The sequence below is a fragment of the Oncorhynchus clarkii genome, chromosome 12, assembly GCF_045791955.1.
Source record: "Oncorhynchus clarkii lewisi isolate Uvic-CL-2024 chromosome 12, UVic_Ocla_1.0, whole genome shotgun sequence".
NCBI lineage: Eukaryota > Metazoa > Chordata > Actinopteri > Salmoniformes > Salmonidae > Oncorhynchus > Oncorhynchus clarkii.
In genome coordinates this window covers 57,307,509-57,326,057 of record NC_092158.1, presented here as the reverse complement: position 1 = coordinate 57,326,057, position 18,549 = coordinate 57,307,509, and the positions used below count along the sequence as shown (strand labels likewise).

The window sequence follows — 18,549 nt, the reverse complement described above, 5'->3', positions numbered from 1 at the left end:
TAAAAGTAAAGTAAGTAAGTAAGCTTTACTTAGTAAAGTTAGTAATTCCAAGCCAGAACGGCCCAATATATAGATTTAGCCAAACATTATGATTAGTTAAACATCATATTTAAAAGTTAACATGATAATGATGGTAATGATGATACATTTCACTTTTTAAAATGATGGTGTATTGGGCATTCTCCCTGTTTAAGGACAAATGTAACAATATATTATGTTATGAAAATGTATTATGTTATGTGGTTTCATGCATAACACTGTAAACACTTGGGTTTCTGGAACCTGAAAAAGTATGTTTTGTTTTTATGTTTAAATATACATGTGAATATGGTGTAATCCAAGTCTTTACAGTACAGTTTTCTCTTGTAAGAGAAACTCTAAGAAATTATATTCACCAGTTTGCAGTTCTAAAATGTCTAAATACAGTAGTTTCAAGCTATAAACGTCCATGTTTCAGTTTCTTCAGCACTTTGTAACAATTTGCCTGAAAGTTGACATGAGTCACATTTCTATTTCCCCATAACTTTCTTGATGATTTTTATTTTCTGCTGCAAGCTCAGCTTTCTAGCTTCCCGAATATAACAACATAAAAAAAACATGGATAAAGCATTGACTTCATCTCCAACTTTCAGCAGGAAACCTCCAACACATTAATTGTCATATTACAAATTATTAATCACATTATCTGATGAGTTATTCATCAGCTTGCAACCACAGCAGAAGCCTGGAATGGAACACTGTGAGTGATGTAAGGTTGACTTTAGGTGTGTTTGCTTCTCTGCTTTCCCTCCGCCTCCTATAACAGGTATCTGACAGATGGGTGGGAAACGGCAGGCGAATAAGCAAAACAAAGTTGTTATCCTCAAATGACTGTATCTAGTCATGGCAACTTTGTAAACTATTTTTGCTCTATCTTTTGTTTTGCTTTTGTACACTCCGTTTTTATACACTGTTTTTTTTATTGAGTTTGCAGTTTTTTAACTGATAATAATCAGTTAAATATATCTGGAAGATTGTTATTTTATCTGGCTTCTATAAGGGACAACACTGTTACTGTTCTGTGCTTGGCACTTGAATGAATCATCCGCAAAAAGTTAAGGCCCTTTAGTTAGATGAGTGATTTACTGATGGAGCAGAAGAAAACAAGAAAATTAGTGTTGCGGAGGATTGTCTGAGAATATCCAACTGTTCTGAACCACTCCTCTCTCTACTTTCAAGTTCCCCCTCTTTCCATGCCACAACTTGGCTGGAACCCCTACTAACCATTCCCTAAGCTACATATTTTAGCCTCACTTTATTCTCAGCAAAATGGCTGATGGGGCAGGAACATCAGAGTCAGTACTACAGCGATGGGTTATAATAGACAAAGGAAGCACTTAAAAAGCTACCATTACAGAGGCTGTACTAAATATTCCTGTTGGGTGTCTGGTAACACACAAACACACCACACACATATACACTCAAAAAGTTTTCCATCTCAAATCAATTCAAATCAAATTGTATTTGTCACATACACGTGTTTAGCAGATGTTATTTGTGGGTGTAGCGAAATGCTTACAGTGGGGCAAAAAAATATTTAGTCAGCCACCAATTGTGCAAGTTCTCCCACTTAAAAAGATGAGAGAGGCCTGTAATTTTCATCATTTAACTATGACAGACAAAATGAGAAAAAAAATCCAGAAAATGTTGAAGCATGTGGGGACAGTAGATTGGGATAGGAAGAAATTGAACATGTCTGTAAACACTCCAGCCAGCGCATGCTCTGAGGACGCAGATAGGGATGCCATCTGCTCCTGTTCTTCTGTGATCCATCACTTAAAACAGCATCTATAGAATTACAGTAATTTATTTTTTTGACAGCCGATATCTTAATTCCAGCATAAAACTACTGACTCCATTACCGTATTAATTAGGCTTCCATGATGTGTGATGAGCTCTGGGGTGCCTCAGTTCTGGCTGCCAGATTCACTTAGTGCCGTATGTTTCCTGTTGTCAAGCATCTCAGAGACAATAGAAAGCTGAAAGAACCCTCTCAAAAAAGTTTTACTATGTGCTGCCTGTTGTGTTTGCAAAGCTGCACGTTCTCGTTTCATTGTATGGGCTTCATTAGCAAGTCCTCACAGCAGGTGTCTGTCACGTCTTTATCTCATTTTTATCCTTCTCCGCCTCCTCTATCTCTACGCGTGTCAGTTTTTCTGTTTCACAAAGCCCAGGGTGCACAATGTTTATGCTCCAGCGCTGCACAGTCTATTTGTGGTGCTATAAAGTTGAAAGTCATTACGACCCCCCCAGAAGCAATAAAATGGCTTCAAAGAGTTCCACAGTTGTCATGACAACCAAAATAAAATCAATTATATATGATTTAAGGAGATAAGGCTGATGAGACAGAATTTCAAAGTAGCCCATGGAGTCACCCACATCTTGGTTTAGAACTCCTCCCCCAACAATGTTTTACCTGCAAATCAGCATGCTTTTACTTAATCAGGTTCCCTTGAACCATGAATCATAGTCTTCCTTCTCATGGACATAGAATCAAAATATGGATTAACAAAGAGGCCAATAGTGGTTTTCCTGGCATGTCGGTTTGAGCTTAAAGTTTGTCTGTGCATGGCACTTTATTTAACTAGGCAAGTTAGTTAAAAACAAATTCTAATTTACAATGACGGCCTACCCTGGACAAACCCTAATGACACTGGGCCAATTGCGCACTGCCCTATGGGACTCCCAATCACAGGCGGTTGTGATACAGCCTGCAATCGAACGAGAGTCTGTGGCGACGCCTCTAGTACTGAGATGCAGTGCCTTAGACCGCAGCGCCACTCTGGAGCCCCGGAAAACATGACATCTATTGAGTAACTTTAATTACTTAGTGTTCACATTACTGCAATATAATTACTGACTCATTTTGCCATCACAATCACTTTCATTGTATGAGGCCTTAACTTTTAATAGCAGCTTGAACGTTTGCAGTTCCTACAGGAATATTCAAGAAGAAAATTCAGAATGTGTTTCACCTGAGAACCTGAGGTCTCCACTCATAGACTGACTCAGTCAAAATTCTCTCATTGTCACTTAGGCAGCCTGCTTTCCCATTATGGGTTGTGGGTAGTTGTTTTCCGTTTCAGTGTTTGCACCATACCAGACTGTTTCGGTTTTCATTTATTCTCTTGTTCTTTTGTATTTAGTGTTCAGTTAATTAAAGGAAATATGAACACGTACCACGCTGCGCTTTGGTCTACTCCTTCTTCCTCAGACGAACATCGTTACACTCATGAGGTGACTTGCTGTGCTCATCCACTTCCTCTCTGCCATGACGGTGACAAAGCCATCCCAGTCTTCTTCAATCAGCGGAGTAATTTGACATCTCTACACTTCATGCTAAGGACACTATCTTCCCCTCTGGCTCTCCAGTAATAACATTTGAGACACAGAGGATGGAGGTCAGAATGTTCTGAGAAGTGTTAGTAGTTCAAGGGAAATGAGAGAAATGAGCTCTCGACAGATCCTCTCTCACGTTGGGCCCCTAAAGGTCTCCGATGAGGGGTAGCATTTGCAGTGTCTTTGATGGTGTTTCTCTGACCTTTAGTGTTAACCTGCTTTAAAGTCTGACTGATCTGATACAATGTGGATAAGCAATGCCCAAAGAAGAGGCATACTGTTATCAAGCACTCTGTGAATGCTGGTTACTATTGCCACTCAGAACTATGTACGTTCTGAGAGTATAGAGCAGTGGTTCCCAACCAGGGGTACTAGGGCCCCTGGGGGGTATTTGGCCTATCCACAGGGGGTGCTTGAGAAGACTCATGAGGCCATACGCCTGCTGATAAAGTGCCCTTGAAACAGGGAATAGAGCTATAACCATGTGTAGCTTATGTCTCTTTATACCAGGCCTTTAGAGGACATTAACAGACATACCTGTCAATCCACTGCTTGTGCAACATGTGAGTAAGTATTAGGGAGATCCAGACATGATACAGTGAAATTCACAGGCCAAATTTAAAAGGGCAACACGCTCCATGATCTGTTTCCTGCAGTTATGTCAAATGTCTCTATTTTCAGAGGTAGCATTGGAAATGAATTCACCGTACTTCCATTGTTGGGTAACACTTACAGTATGTTGAGTAACACATGTCAGGTAACACTTGTTTACAGATATCCAGGTCTTCAGAGTATGCAGAGTTTCCTGGGTTAAGGTATATCAACACTCTTCATGCACTGGGAGAGTGCTGACTTGATAGTTGAGTTTCTTTTGATTCACACAGTGTTTTTTCTGATTGATTTAATCAAAACTCTCATTCTAGCAGCACACTCAGTACAAAAGCCACAGTTAGATCTATCATCTGTTATTCGATATAGTGTGTATAGAAATGGCTTATAAAGGCTTCAACTTAAAAATCAAAGATGCACAATCAAAGGCTCGCTCTCTTCTTCCCACATCAAAGAGTTTGAACAGGAAAAGCTGATGTAGCCAGTCCTTCACAGACAGATTTGACAGTATGATTCTTACCCCTCATCATCCCATCTTGTGAAGAAAATCCTGTGCGCCTCATTTTGAGACAAACACTTGCTTCTCCTCTCGCCTCCAGCAATAACAAGATATGACAGTTGAGATGCCAAAGCAAACTTAATATGAAAGGCAGGAGGCTTTTTTTGCACCACAGACTACTTTGTGTAATAATGACGGTAATAGCCCTTCTCCTTCCTCTACGTGGGTGAACGCACTGAGACCACCTGTCTCACTGTCTGCTTTTCAAAGGTGAAAGGCTTTTAAAGCTGCAAATGTTACCTCTGAGCACCAGTGAATTAGCCATGCTCTATCAACTTTCTCGCAAGCCCGGGAAAAGAGTCAGGACCTGGAAAGAAGCTAAAATAGCCAGTGTTTTGATTGCGCTGTGAACAAAAATGCACAATCAATGCGACACATAGTTGAAGAATAATGGATGTCAGCTGGTCGAATGGTTTCGTTCCATTATTCATCTGTTTAATATTTCATCCATTGGCCTCTTTACATAAATGGGTGCCATGTTGAAACGTGTCGTGCATCAGGACTTGACCAATTACTACACACAATGTACAAAATGGGCCTGCCTGTCTGGGGCTATTTGTCCTGGCGTTCGACGTCTCAGATTCAACCAGTCTTTGAGATTTTAGTGGTCAACTGGTGTAATCAATGCACACATTATACAATTTACAAATTAAAACCCTCAGTGATTCATGTGGTAATGTAAATCCCAAAGAGATACAGTGGGGCAAAAAAGTATTTAGTCAGCCACCAATTGTGCATGTTCTCCCACTTAAAAAGATGAGAGAGGCCTGGAATTGTCATCATAGGTACACTTCAACTATGACAGACAAAATGAGAAAAAAAAAATCAAGAAAATCACATTGTAGGATTTTTAATGAATTTATTTGCAAATTATGGTGGAAAATAAGTATTTGGTCAATAACAAAAGTTTATCTCAATACTTTGTTATATACCCTTTGTTGGCAATGACAGAGGTCAAACGTTTTCTGTAAGTCTTCACAAGGTTTTCACACACTGTTGCTGGTATTTTGGCCCATTCCTCCATGCCGATCTCCTCTAGAGCAGTGAGGTTTTGGGGCTGTTGCTGGGCAACACAGACTTTCAACTCCCTCCATAGAGTTTCTATGGGGTTGAGATCTAGAGACTGGCTAGGCCACTCCAGGACCTTGAAATGCTTCTTACGAAGCCACTCCTTCGTTGCCCGGGCGGTGTGTTTGGGATCATTGTCATGCTAAAATACCCAGCCACGTTTCATCTTCAATGCCCTTGCTGATGGAAGGAGGTTTTCACTCAAAATCTCACGATACATGGCCCCATTCATTCTTTCCTTTACACGGATCAGTCGTCCTGATCCCTTTGCAGAAACAGCCCCAAAGCATGATGTTTCCACCCCCATGCTTCACAGTAGGTATGGTGTTCTTTGGATGCAACTCAGTATTCTTTGTCCTCCAAACATGACGAGTTGAGTTTTTACCAAAAACTTATATTTTGGTTTCATCTGACCATATGACATTCTCCCAATCTTCTTCTGGATCATCCAAATGCTCTCTAGCAAACTTCAGACGGGCCTGGACATGTACTGGCTTAAGCAGGGGGACACATCTGGCACTGCAGGATTTGAGTCCCTGGTGGCGTAGTGTGTTACTGATGGTAGGCTTTGTTACTTTGGTCCCAGCTCTCTGCAGGTCATTCACTAGGTCCCCCCGTGTGGTTCTGGGATTTTTGCTCACCGTTCTTGTGACCATTTTGGCTCCACGGGGTGAGATCTTGCGTGGAGCCCCAGATCGAGGGAGATTATCAGTGGTCTTGTATGTCTTCCATTTCCTAATAATTGCTCCCACAGTTGATTTCTTCAAACCAAGCTGCTTACCTATTGTAGATTCAGTCTTCCCAGCCTGGTGCAGGTCTATAATTTTGTTTCTGGTGTCCTTTGACAGCTCTTTGGTCTTGGCCATAGTGGAGTTTGGAGTGTGACTGTTTGAAGTTGAGGACAGGTGTCTTTTATACTGATAACAAGTTCAAACAGGTGCCATTAATACAGGTAACGAGTGGAGGACAGAGGAGCCTCTTAAAGAAGAAGTTACAGGTCTGTGAGAGCCAGAAATCTTGCTTGTTTGTAGGTGACCAAATACTTATTTTCCACCATAATTTGCAAATAAATTCATTAAAAATCCTACAATGTGATTTTCTGAATTTTTTTTCTCATTTTGTCTGTCATAGTTGAAGTGTACCTATGATGAAAATTACAGGCCTCTCTCATCTTTTTAAGTGGGAGAACTTGCACAATTGGTGGCTGACTAAATACTTTTTTGCCCCACTGTATGTGCTTTTGTGGATCTGATTATTTATTGCTGACACAGACAAAGAGGTCAGTGGGACTTACCTAGAGACAATTCAAATCCTAGATGGTTCATTCAGCAACAAACACTAACATATGATGCATCGCCGTCCCATGATCTTTAACATAGTAAGGGAATACCCCCCTGAATTGTACAAAAATGAATGGCAAGATATTGGCATTGGACAAACCATATACACGATGTCCAATACCACCCAAAGCGGCGTTGATTCGTGTAAAGTATATGGCAAATGCCATATGGCAATTGCCAATTGTAACACCTCAAAAATCCAACAGGGGTGCGCTCCACCGGGGTTTTTCATATTGGAAATGTAACCCAAGTCAACATCCAAAAGAAAATTTTTGAAAAAAGGATATTTTTTTCAAAAACTTTTCACCCCTTAAAAAACGAAATTCTTTCGATTTTTTTGTCAATTACACATGTGTAAGAGCTGTATGAATATACGTCCAATTTTTTTATCATATTTTTTTATTTTTTTAATTACATGCGCATAAGGCATATGTTTTGTACATTTGCAATATGATTTCATAGGAAGTCAAAAGTCAAAAGTCAAAAATGTATCGAAAATTTGATTTTTTTTTTAAACTTTAAAAACTAAAAAAAGTGCTTTCTGGACCGTTTTTCGAAATTGTTTCGATTTTAAGACAATTAATCATGTGTAAGAAGTGTATGAATATACTTTTGTAAAATGTTATTATCATAATTTTTTTTTTTTACTTGTGCATAAGGAATATGATTTGTCTATTTGCAATATGATTTCATAGGAAGTCAAAAGTCAAAGTTACCCAAAAATGTTTTGGATGTTTTTTTGTTTATGTTTCCTTACTTTTTCAAAGTCACTGTGCATTTGCAATATGTTTCAATGGGCAGGTACCGTCACGAATTTGTCATGCTCAAAAATTTTTAGATGTATTTTTTTTTGTTTCTTACTTTTTCAAAGTCACTGTGCATTTGCAATATGTTTTAATGGGCAGGTACCATCACGAATTTGTCATGCTCAAAATTCAAGCTTTACTTTGCTCAAACTATACCTTTGTCATCTTGTGATCTAAAATATGCAACTGGTTACCCAAAAAATGTGTTGATGTTTTTTTGTTTATGTTTCCTTACTTTTTCAAAGTCACTGTGCATTTGCAATATGTTTCAATGGGCAGGTACCGTCACGAATTTGTCATGCTCAAAAAATTTTAGATGTATTTTTTTTTGTTTCTTACTTTTTCAAAGTCACTGTGCATTTGCAATATGTTTTAATGGGCAGGTACCATCACGAATTTGTCATGCTCAAAATTCAAGCTTTACTTTGCTCAAACTATACCTTTGTCATCTTGTGATCTAAAATATGCAACTGGTTACCCAAAAAATGTGTTGATGTTTTTTTGTTTATGTTTCCTTACTTTTTCAAAGTCACTGTGCATTTGCAATATGTTTCAATGGGCAGGTACCGTCACGAATTTGTCATGCTCAAAAAATTTTAGATGTATTTTTTTTTGTTTCTTACTTTTTCAAAGTCACTGTGCATTTGCAATATGTTTTAATGGGCAGGTACCATCACGAATTTGTCATGCTCAAAATTCAAGCTTTACTTTGCTCAAACTATACCTTTGTCATCTTGTGATCTAAAATATGCAACTGGTTACCCAAAAAATGTGTTGATGTTTTTTTGTTTATGTTTCCTTACTTTTTCAAAGTCACTGTGCATTTGCAATATGTTTCAATGGGCAGGTACCATCACGAATTTGTCATGCTCAAAATTTTTTAGATGTATTTTTTTTTGTTTCTTACTTTTTCAAAGTCACTGTGCATTTGCAATATGTTTTTTCACTATAGAATCATATTGCAAATGCACGTGCATCTGGTCACCCCCCCCAAAAAAAAAAATGATTTTTTTTGTTTATGTTTCCTTACTTTTTCAAAGTCACTGTGCATTTGCAATATGTTTTTTCACTATAGAATCATATTGCAAATGCACGTGCAACTGGTCACCTAAAAATAAAAATAAAATGTTTATGCTTCCTTACTTTTTCAAAGTCACTGTGCATTTGCAATATGTTTCAATGGGCAGGTACCATCACGAATTTGTCATGCTCAAAATTTTTTAGATGTCTTTTTTTTTGTTTCTTACTTTTTCAAAGTCACTGTGCATTTGCAATATGTTTTTTCACTATAGAATCATATTGCAAATGCACGTGCATCTGGTCACCCCCCCCCAAAAAAATTTGATTTTTTTTGTTTATGTTTCCTTACTTTTTCAAAGTCACTGTGCATTTGCAATATGTTTTTTCACTATAGAATCATATTGCAAATGCACGTGCATCTGGTCACCCCCCCAAAAAAATTTTTGATTTTTTTTGTTTATGTTTCCTTACTTTTTCAAAGTCACTGTGCATTTGCAATATGTTTTTTCACTATAGAATCATATTGCAAATGCACGTGCAACTGGTCACCTAAAAATAAAAATAAAATGTTTATGTTTCCTTACTTTTTCAAAGTCACTGTGCATTTGCAATATGTTTTTTCACTATAGAATCATATTGCAAATGCACGTGCATCTGGTCACCCCCCAAAACATTTTTTAGATTTTTTTTGTTTATGTTTCCTTACTTTTTCAAAGTCACTGTGCATTTGCAATATGTTTTTTCACTATAGAATCATATTGCAAATGCGCGTGCAACTGGTAACCGGGAAAAAAAAAATGATGATTTCATTATGTCCATTTGTTTATGTTTCCTTACTTTTTCAAAGTCACTGTGCATTTGCAATATGTTTTTTCACTATAGAATCATATTGCAAATGCGCGTGCAACTGGTCACCTAAAATTTTTAAAAAAATGTTTATGTTTCCTTACTTTTTCAAAGTCACTGTGCATTTGCAATATGTTTCAATGGGCAGGTACCATCACGAATTTGTCATGCTATAAAAATCCTGCAGGAATGTGAAATTGACTGGCCCGATGAACTCGGGATGGCTTTGCAGTGATTCTGGTTCATCTCAATCGCTCGTTAGGGTAGATTTCAGAATGTCGCTTTTGGTGATGGTACCTCACTGTTTAAACATATTGCAAATGTACAAGAGTCAAGTGGACAAGAGTCCATCAGTCAATTAGATATCATTCTGACACCAAACTGATACAAACTGACACCAAACCCACTTTTTCCAACTCGTTTAGTAGCCAACTATTACATACTTCAGAGCTGGCCCAAAATTCACAACCCCTTCGGTTCAAACCATAAAAAAACCATAAAACACGTAGTTACGTTCTAGCTGCGGGTCCATTTCTTATGTTATGTGTTGGCCTAGCTGAGGCGACCCCGAATCCCAAGTTTCGGCTCGATAGGTCATTTGGTGTCCGAGAAAAACCCTAATTGGTGCTGAAAATCCACTATTTTCCATGACTTGCTACGGGGTCCTTGAACGAGCTATCGGACAGAAACGTTGGGGTCTGTCTATATGGGCCGAGACGTTTGCAATGCACCTAGTCTTGCGACTCTGGGACATTTCTAAATGTCGTCATTTTCGTGATGCAAAAATGAATTGAAGTTATTTCAAATGTACGAGGCTGTTTCTCGGTCCGAGAACCTTCTAGAGCCACGTAACTCACCACGCACCATCTACGGGAGGTCTAGAACAGGTTTCTAAAGTTTCGGAACTCTAGGTCCGACGGTTCTTTTTTAGCTCCAACAAAGCTAACTATTGGAGCCACTGTCTGTCTCTACGCACCCCAATACGTCCCTCCTTCCAAGTTGTGTTTTAGTGTGATTTTTTTTTCCTTTGAATTTTTTGGGAAAAAATGACTGATTTACAGTTCATGGGGGTTGCCTAATCACACATATGCAGTTTTGGAAAGATCAGACTTTTTTAACCCTTCGAAACAGCCCCTAAGACACCAATTATGGCACTTCCGGTTGGCACAGGAAGTTATAAATCAACACATATCCTCATTGGGGTATGCTGTTACAGAATCCTGAGTTTTAAGTCCTTACGTTAAGAATTGACTGATCTACACAGGGTTGAATGCACTATGTCTATCAAACTGCATGCAGTGTATGGGTAAACACTTTTGTGGGTGAAATGGTGAGGCTTATGTACTTGCACTTTAATAGCCAGTTTTGAGGGCTGATGTTAAAATCTCTTTCACAAACATACCAGTCCTATTTCCTATGTTATTTACCAAATGGACAATTACTTTGTTTATTTGACTTGCTTAGTATACTGTAGGGGGCATGTCAGTGCTAAATACATGGTTCAAAAAGTTTAGTGCCACACAAGGCTGTGAGACAAGCTGTAATTTTCCCCTTTTCTGTCACTAGGGTCTCTTTCCCTAAAAAGGGCAGTACACACTCTGTAGTCACCTTACATATAGTCACACAAGGATTACATACCCTCAGGCCAAACTAAATTATTAAACTTAGAGCATTAATGTATTATTTAGGAATACTCAATTATATATTTGTTTTGTGTTTCAACCGACTCTCAACAACAACAGTAACTAACTCCAATAAGGCATATTCCTGGCACTTGCTTCAGAGGCAAAATTACCATGGGAGAGCTGGGTGAATTCCACAATGTAGAGGCCTTTTGATGCCACCCTGGTGTTACTGCTATGTGTACATTTAATATTTAAACAGCAAAAGCCATAATTGTAAACTAACAAGACACTGTTTAGTAAAATGGCATTCCAAAGCAAAGTTGTTCTTTCCCTATGTAATCTAATGATCTCCCGAGTTGGTAGTGCTCGTGCACACCTCTCTTTTAATTACTTTTAACCACACACTGTAAGAGCTCAGCATTCTATCTGTTGCTTGGATATGAAAGCGAGCGTTCGTATCCAAGTGAATAATGCAGATCTTGAACATTATAGCCTTGTAGGAGTGTTTGTGACATCAGTCATTGTAGTTTCAATTGAACAAATCAAGTGTCCATTGAACACATCAATTGTAAAACATCCATTATATTATTTGGGGATTAAAAAATATATATTTTCAACTAAGAACATAAAGTGATAATCACTTGTGCGTGTGTTGCTGACGACAGGCATCAAACCCTTTACCGTCTGCACAACTCTAGATGACAGTATAGCCCAGTGAGCTAAAGCCAAGACATTGGCTCGTGGAGCTAACACAAGTCTTCAGGTCTGAGTTAAGGTTATACTCTTCATGGAGGAGTGGTTCAGTGAACCATCTCTGATACATATGAAGTGACAGTGGTACCTTGCATTCCTCCTCCTACTCATCTCATTAGTCATTCTATATTGTCCAGTACCATGGTGACATTCCTGTTGAGGTGACATCCACACTCACCCTCAACTGTCTTCAAACACATTCACAAGTCAAACCATATTCCTTCTTACCACATAGTGTTTGTGTTCTAACCAATACACTGAAATGTTCATATTTCAGAAATATTCATCTTCTTGTACGCATTGTGAATTTAACAATGGCTGACCCTCTGCTTGTGAAATTCTGTGATTCATTGTGGCGGTGAAAATGCCATCTTTACTCTGCACTACTATATTGCTGTATTTACGATATCTACATTTTCATCTAGAATCCAAGGTGAGGAAATGTGTTTGGATGACACTGCATCTTGCATAATGTGTTATGAATACCACAAAACAACATGCCATGGATGTAAGCGCAATGCATGGGCTTTACTCCCGCCCCTACTGCAAACTGTGCCCACAGCACATAGCAGAACTGATTTAAACAGCGTTTAATTTCTCAGGTTGGTAATGCATTGTCATTCTGCATTTTATAGATGCTGTGTATGCACAATGCATTCATAATTTATTCATTTCCTGGTTTCCCACTGTAGTTTGTGGAAAATAGAGAAGTACGTTAACATGAATCGTTCATGTGCTCTTTGCTGTGAGTTTGCAATGTATAGAATTGCGCAGTAGATGCTCATGACAACAATGTTGTTTTAAGATGTTGCTTTAGTGCTAGCATGGAAACATTGTAAACTCTGGGATGTGGATACAGATATGTAAGAGATGAACAACTCAGTCTTTTTTTATCAGAGGCCTCTCACAAATCCAGTGTGAATGAGAGAGAGACTTCACTTGGACTAGACTATTTTATTTAACCGTTGAAGCAAGTAATGTCTTTGTATTTGCCATTCCATTCAAACATTCCATATAGCCTGTGCTGATTGCCACGCACATCCCAATTGCTAATCAGTGGTGGGAAAGGTACCCAATTGTTATGCTTGAGTAAAAGTAAAGATACCCGAATAGAAAATGACTTGAGTAAAAGTGAGTCACCCAATAAAATACTACTTTAGTAAAAGTATTTGGTTTTTAAATATACTTCATTATCAAAAATACATGTAATTGCTCAAATATATTTAAGTATCAAAAGTAAAAGCAAAAGTTTAAATGATTTAAAATTCCCTATGTTATGCAAACCGGACGACATAATTGTATTGTTTATATTTTTCCAACACTTACAAACGAAGCATGTGTGTTTAGTGAGTCTGCCAGATCAGAGGCAGTAGGGATGACCAGGGATGTTCTCTTGACAAGCGTATAATTGACAATTTTCCTGTCCTGCTAAGCATTCAAAATGTAAGGAATACTTTTGGGTGTCAAGGAAAATGTATGGCGTAAAGAGTACATTATTTTCTTTAGGAATCTAGTGAAGTAAAACAAAAACAAAAATCTAAAATCTAAATAGTAAAGTACAGATACCCCAGAAAACTACTGAAGTAATACTTTAAAATATTTTTTACTTAAGTATTTTACACCACTGCTGATAATTGTCTGCTGATAATTGTGTTCTCCTTGGTTGTGCAGACTGACACAGGTGCACATGCTTTTACCTAGTAAAGGAACATGCATTTTTAACCTGTTTCAGAAGTGTTTGGAGAGTTGTCCTGCCAAGGGGATGTTTTACTACCTATGGTTTTACTTTTGCTCTGCAGTTTTAAGTAATGTTGAACCTCTTTGTATCGCTGTATTGTCCCGTGTCTTAGTTGGTATAGTATGCTACTTGCAACGTCAGCGGTATGGGTTTGATTTAGTTGGTAGAGCATGGTGCTTTCAATGCCAGGGTTGTGGGTTCGATTCTCACTGGGGGAAAGTATGAACATATATGCACTCATTACTGTAAATTGCTCGGGATAAGAGCGTCTACTAAATTATATTTAAAAAAATATTGTTTTAAGCCTTTCAAGTGTTCGAATAAACAGGATTAATTGTTTGCAAAAACCTACAGTATGGCGCCAAATCTGCCGATCTAAACAGAAAAACAAATATTATGCTGTCCAAAAATATATATTCTCTGTCAGTGTCTCTCCCACGATCCAAAGTCATAAGGCTCCAGACAAGAGAACAATCGTGGGTTCAAACAAGGCTGTAATGAGGTTATTATCAGGGCAATCACGCAGCATTCTACGGCGCCCATTATTTTCCGATGTCCTTGAATAGTGAGCGCAGGGTTGATCTCGGTTGCCAGTGAAGACAATCCGACGTCTTGTTTTCTTATTTCTGCCCCAGCAGCATAATTTAAACACTTTGTCCTATATGCTATTACGTGACAGAGCAGGTGACTGGGCTATACATTTTATAGTCTGCAATAAGCTAATAAAGTGTCAATATTTTTTACTATACTTGTGTACATACATTTATTACAAAAAATAGACAGGTAAAGAGCTGCATGCACAATCATTATGCCATAAACGTCTTGGCAACTCCGCTACTTTAACAGCTACAAAAGTGGTACAGTCTGGGCAAGGGATATGGGCATTCCCAGTGCTGTGCCAATTCATTTACGCGTCATTTTCAGTGTGTGAAAACTGTGCTAGAATGATAAAACCATCGTTCCCTCCCATTTCATACGGATATAATAATTGAAACTCCGCAGACTATATCTAATGTAGGTAGGGCTCTCAGTCGGTTCGTTTATTGGCATGGTTATTCTTCTTAGGTCTGCGTGCACAGCAGAGTCAGCGAAAGAGAGTTCCACCATAGGGAGAGAGCGGTTCTGAAGCTGCTATGAGACCAGGCTGCAATACAGTTCTGCAAATTCAGTTTGTCTATTACAACTATGGATGCATTGTGAGTCAGTGAACTGACAGAGCCTTGTGAGAAACAGAAGCAGACCTTTTGGAATTTGTCTCTTTGTTCGTCGCCAATGCAAAAGGAAATATGCAGCGAAGCTTTACCTTGGTCTTTGTCAGTTTTTGTGTTGGGTTATGCTATGGGTCAAGTTTCCCAAGTAATATCAATATAGGTGAGTATTATCAACACGGAATGCTAATTATATCACTACTGCATCCTGTTAGTTTGATATCTAAACTGCTGCGTATTTCCAAAGTTGCATGATAGTCTCCATACGTCAAATTTTGTAATACATTAAAATATTCGTTGTATGATGACAGTTGATGTGAACCTACTTTCAACCTTGTCTTCAATGATTGTCTTTGTCTTGCTAACAGGGGGATTGTTCCCAAAGGGCTCCCATGAAAATGAGGTTTTTCATTTTGCACTCTCCCATCACCAGGATATCCCCAGACTGGTACCACAAGTGGACATGGTCGACACCGCAAGTAGCTTTGCTATGACATATGCATGTAAGTTTAGCCTTTATCACCCGAATGAAGAGTACATGTGATTGCAGTGCTCCCATTTTGATGACAGTGTTCAAGGTGTTCAAATGCTGTCTGGATTGCATTAACATCTGTTGCTTTAATAAATGTCAAAGATCATGTCATTCACCCCTTCTACATTCTGACATTTTGATTTTGGAGGTAGGAAATGATCCTACCTAGGCACACATACCTCCTTTTGTAGCAGTTTTCTGATAGATTAAAACAGATTAAAATGCACCATTATGTTGGCATCATGCAACTACTTTTTTGTCTTTCATTTTGTCTAAGGAAGCTGCCCAACAGTTGGAGAATAATGGGCATTAAGGGCGCCAGAAACTACTAAGAGATGTTCTTTTATTAATCATTTCAGTCATGAAATGTGTCATCCAACAGGGGGAGTTGAGCTGTATCAGTGGGAAATGATGTGCAACAGCACTATCAGGGAACCATAATTTACAAAATATGAGAAGCAAATTATCTGAAAAATGACACAACCTACTCAATTGAGTAGCCTATAATAAAAACATTTAATGCAGGCTGTCTTCCTAAGTTTCCTCAAGCTTCCAAGAATGTTAACCTCAGCCCTGTCTACATAAAAGGCATTAGACTACTAGACAGTGGCTTTTGTGTCCAGGGCTCTTGTTATAAGAGATCAGTGATTCAGTATTGTTCCTATCAATGCCTCCTGATTCTAGACATTAGTGTGAGCTGTTCAGGACATCAGGATTTGCTTTAGGAAGGGAGAAGCTGTTTTTTTATCAGTTGATTTAAATGGTCAATGTCGATCTAGATGATGTACTGTTCATGTAAATAAACTGGGCTATATAGGTTACGTGTATGTATTGTACATTTTAATAGACTGGACAATCTAGATTCTGTATTGTGCGTTTTAAAAAGATGTAGACTATGTAGGTTAAGCACTGTAAATTACCTTTTTTCTTCGGATAGCACAATTGATCGTAGTCATGATCAAAGTCATACTGATACTAGGCTGTATAAGACAGGAGACAACCTATTGATGGATTTCACGGTCGCGCCACTCTATTGTGATGGACGTTCTCAGCCTGACTGACTCCCATTCTGACTGTGCTGCCCCAGGCATTCTCAATGGGGGCCAATGATGATTGTCTTAAGTACACTATAGTGTCTTGGGAATACAAGGATATTTTTAAAGAAAGCAAACCATTAGTATGAAACCCTTTTGTCATCATTTATGATACTGTCAGATTTACTTTAGACAGATGACTATGTGGCCATAATCTAGCAACCATCATCATAAAAAAACATAATTTAATTGCCCAGGGTGAGTGAGACTAATGACAAGACATGGAGAGTCATAATAACAGTTACAATAATAACTGTATAGTAGAATAATAATAACATCCAATTATTATATTAGAACCATTAACTAGGCTACCAATAACTCAGAGAAACCACTTGATGCCTACCATGGTGAAGGATTAATGGGGAATGCATTGAGGTTATTCAGGCTAATGTGACTGCATGCATCACAAACACGTTCACACACATCTTCAGCCAGGGTCTCAGGAAGTGCAGACACAGCTGCCTGCTTTTCCGAGGCAGCACAGTATCACTCACCTTGTAGAGAGCTTGGACACACATGGTAAATGGAGTATGTGGACTCTTGACAGTCTCTTGTGCCACACATGACCTAAGGTGTCCCACATAGCTACATATCTTAAAGGGATATTTCAGGATTTTGGCAATTCCCCAGAGTCAGATGAACTTGTGGACAAAACTAGATCTACCTTCCTACTGGATGCAGAGTCATCCAAATGGTATCCATGGGTTCATCTGATTCTGGGGAAGTAGAATTGACCAATATCTATTTAGAAATGCGTATATTTGCAGCACATTTTTTTTTCTGGAAACATGAATGAAGTCGGCGAAATATTTTGGTTTGGTTTTGTTAATACACTCCAGGACATGTCCAGAGCAGATTATGGATAAATACTTTTCATCTTTTTATCTGTAAAATACTAAAGACATAAAATGTACGTACGTAAGACATAACATTTATGTAAAATGCATTTTTGGTGCATTTTTCCAAAGAAAAAATTGACAACATATTAACAATTCCCTCTGGGCAGGTCTGGATAATATATAAGCATAACCACACAAAATGTGAAATGTGGTGAATGCAGATTATTCTGAAGATGAGAAAAATGAATTGCCGTGTGGGAAGAGTCTATCTTTCGGAAAATTGCAGTTAAAGACAAGTACACTGAAATAAGACTACCAAATGCCAAACACCGATTTAGATCAAATCACTGTCTCTTCAAAGTAAGTTAGTAAATATAGTCCAGTTTGTAACATTCTGTATGAAATGGGCTTTTAAATTATGTGTAATTCAATGTAGAGAGCTTGTACATTTTAAAGTGGTTAAAATAAAAAATGTGATATTTTTATGTTTCTTTTTTGAAAATACTAATATGAACGGACCAAAATACCAACAAATCTTTTTCTTTGATAGAAAATTGATAGTTCGATGCAAAAATGACATTTCAGCCTGCTCTTAAAGACCTATAAGGTATTCAAACATTTCTATAAGTACTAGATATTTACTCTCTGACCACCTAAAGCTAACCACCACAAGTGTATAGGTTGAAGCCATAATGTCATGCCCTGTATCCTGACATCAGGCCTATAGAGGGCAATGTCGGGGCATAGACAAAATAAGTGGTGATGGCTACAGTGTATTCTAGTCCAGTAAAACCAAGTGCTGTTTATTCAAAAGACTGGTTTTCCAGTGAAAAGGTTGAGAAAAACCAATTTCAATGACTAGATATACTAGTTCACTAATCAATCGAGTCTAGAATTGTCATTCATTTTGGAGGCACAAACAGATAAAGATGGACAAAGTTGAATGGAATAGGATTTCCCAGTCATCCCAAACCGCTATCTGTATGATCTATCAGTGCTGGAGTATTTTTTTGTTGAATTATACATTGCACTAGAAGCTATTCCTCATTGAGTGAAGAAGTTTCCTAAGTAAGTCCATGGGTCAGACTAGAAGTTTGCCCACTTTGGGGTGGCAAAGATTTGATGGTATTAAAT

The 18,549-nt window shown here is 38.2% G+C and overlaps 1 protein-coding gene across 2 annotated transcripts in view; it reads left to right on the top strand.

Moving 5' to 3' along the window:
• The first annotated feature begins 14,839 nt into the window (after nt 1-14,839).
• LOC139420853 (glutamate receptor 1-like) overlaps nt 14,840-18,549 on the top strand; it is a 79,369-nt gene continuing 75,659 nt past the window's right edge. For both annotated transcript variants that reach the window (XM_071171214.1, XM_071171212.1), the window contains exons 1-2: nt 14,840-15,113; nt 15,319-15,453. In XM_071171214.1, the coding sequence (XP_071027315.1) occupies nt 15,029-15,113; nt 15,319-15,453 (220 nt within the window). In that variant the 5' untranslated portion in view covers nt 14,840-15,028. The remainder of the gene's footprint in view (nt 15,114-15,318; nt 15,454-18,549) is intronic.